The 895-nt window shown below is 35.8% G+C and overlaps 1 protein-coding gene across 1 annotated transcript in view; it reads left to right on the top strand.

The window, feature by feature from the left end:
* Positions 1–895, top strand: part of LOC106876787 (zinc finger protein 236) — a 67513-nt gene that overhangs the window by 37566 nt on the left and 29052 nt on the right. Inside the window, exon 10 of the mRNA XM_052967663.1 lies at positions 388–646. Coding sequence (XP_052823623.1) covers positions 388–646 — 259 coding nt within the window. The remainder of the gene's footprint in view (positions 1–387; positions 647–895) is intronic.

The following is an 895-nucleotide window of genomic DNA, read 5'->3' on the forward strand; positions in this document are numbered from 1 at the left end:
ATATATATATATATATATATATGTGTAAATGCATATACATATGAGGGGATGCTGTAAATTTCCTGGCTTTAAGGGTATCATGAATGGCCTGATTTGAGGCCCAACCTTCCGAGTTCTTTTACAGGGTTTAGAAAAACTGAAGGACCACTGCAATAAGTGTGAATCTGACGGGGGGAACATGTTGAATAAAATCATAATTTACTGTATTTTCTTTTACCCAATGCCAGGGACTTTTCAGCATCCCCTCATATGCACACACACAGTAACATTTTCCTACCTTTATATATTTGGTATTCTGATTTTTATGCTTCTTATACTTTTTGTCCTTTTTTTGTAGGCTATTCATTAACTCTAATTTTACTATTTTATTTCTTGAAAATTGCTCAGGTTAACGGTGTCCGTTGGCATCAGTGCACATACTGCACGAAAGAATTTAAGAAACCAAGTGATCTGGTGCGGCACAGTCGTATTCATACACATGAGAAACCTTATAAGTGCAACCAGTGTTTTCGCTCCTTTGCAGTGAAGAGTACGTTAACTGCTCACCTTAAAACTCACACAGGCGTTAAGGAATACAAATGTGATTGGTGTAGTAAGATGTTCTCTACTTTAGGCAGTCTTAGGGTGCATTCTCGTTTACATACAGGTATGTTAATTTTGGTTTTGTTTATGTGTTCCCCATCCTTTCTGTTTGTCAGTTCCACCCGGTCGGTGTAGATGATATAGCTGTAAAACCTGCTCTGTGTAAGCATTTGACTTGTTTGGGCATGCTTACATTAAAAAACACTTTTAGAATGACTATTTTCTGTCAAAATGCTAAAAATAACTGACCAACAAAAAAAAAACCAACTAAGATTCAACTAAATCAAAAAATAAATCCAAATATTAAGCGAAC

This window comes from Octopus bimaculoides, chromosome 4, assembly GCF_001194135.2.
Source record: "Octopus bimaculoides isolate UCB-OBI-ISO-001 chromosome 4, ASM119413v2, whole genome shotgun sequence".
Classification (NCBI taxonomy): domain Eukaryota; kingdom Metazoa; phylum Mollusca; class Cephalopoda; order Octopoda; family Octopodidae; genus Octopus; species Octopus bimaculoides.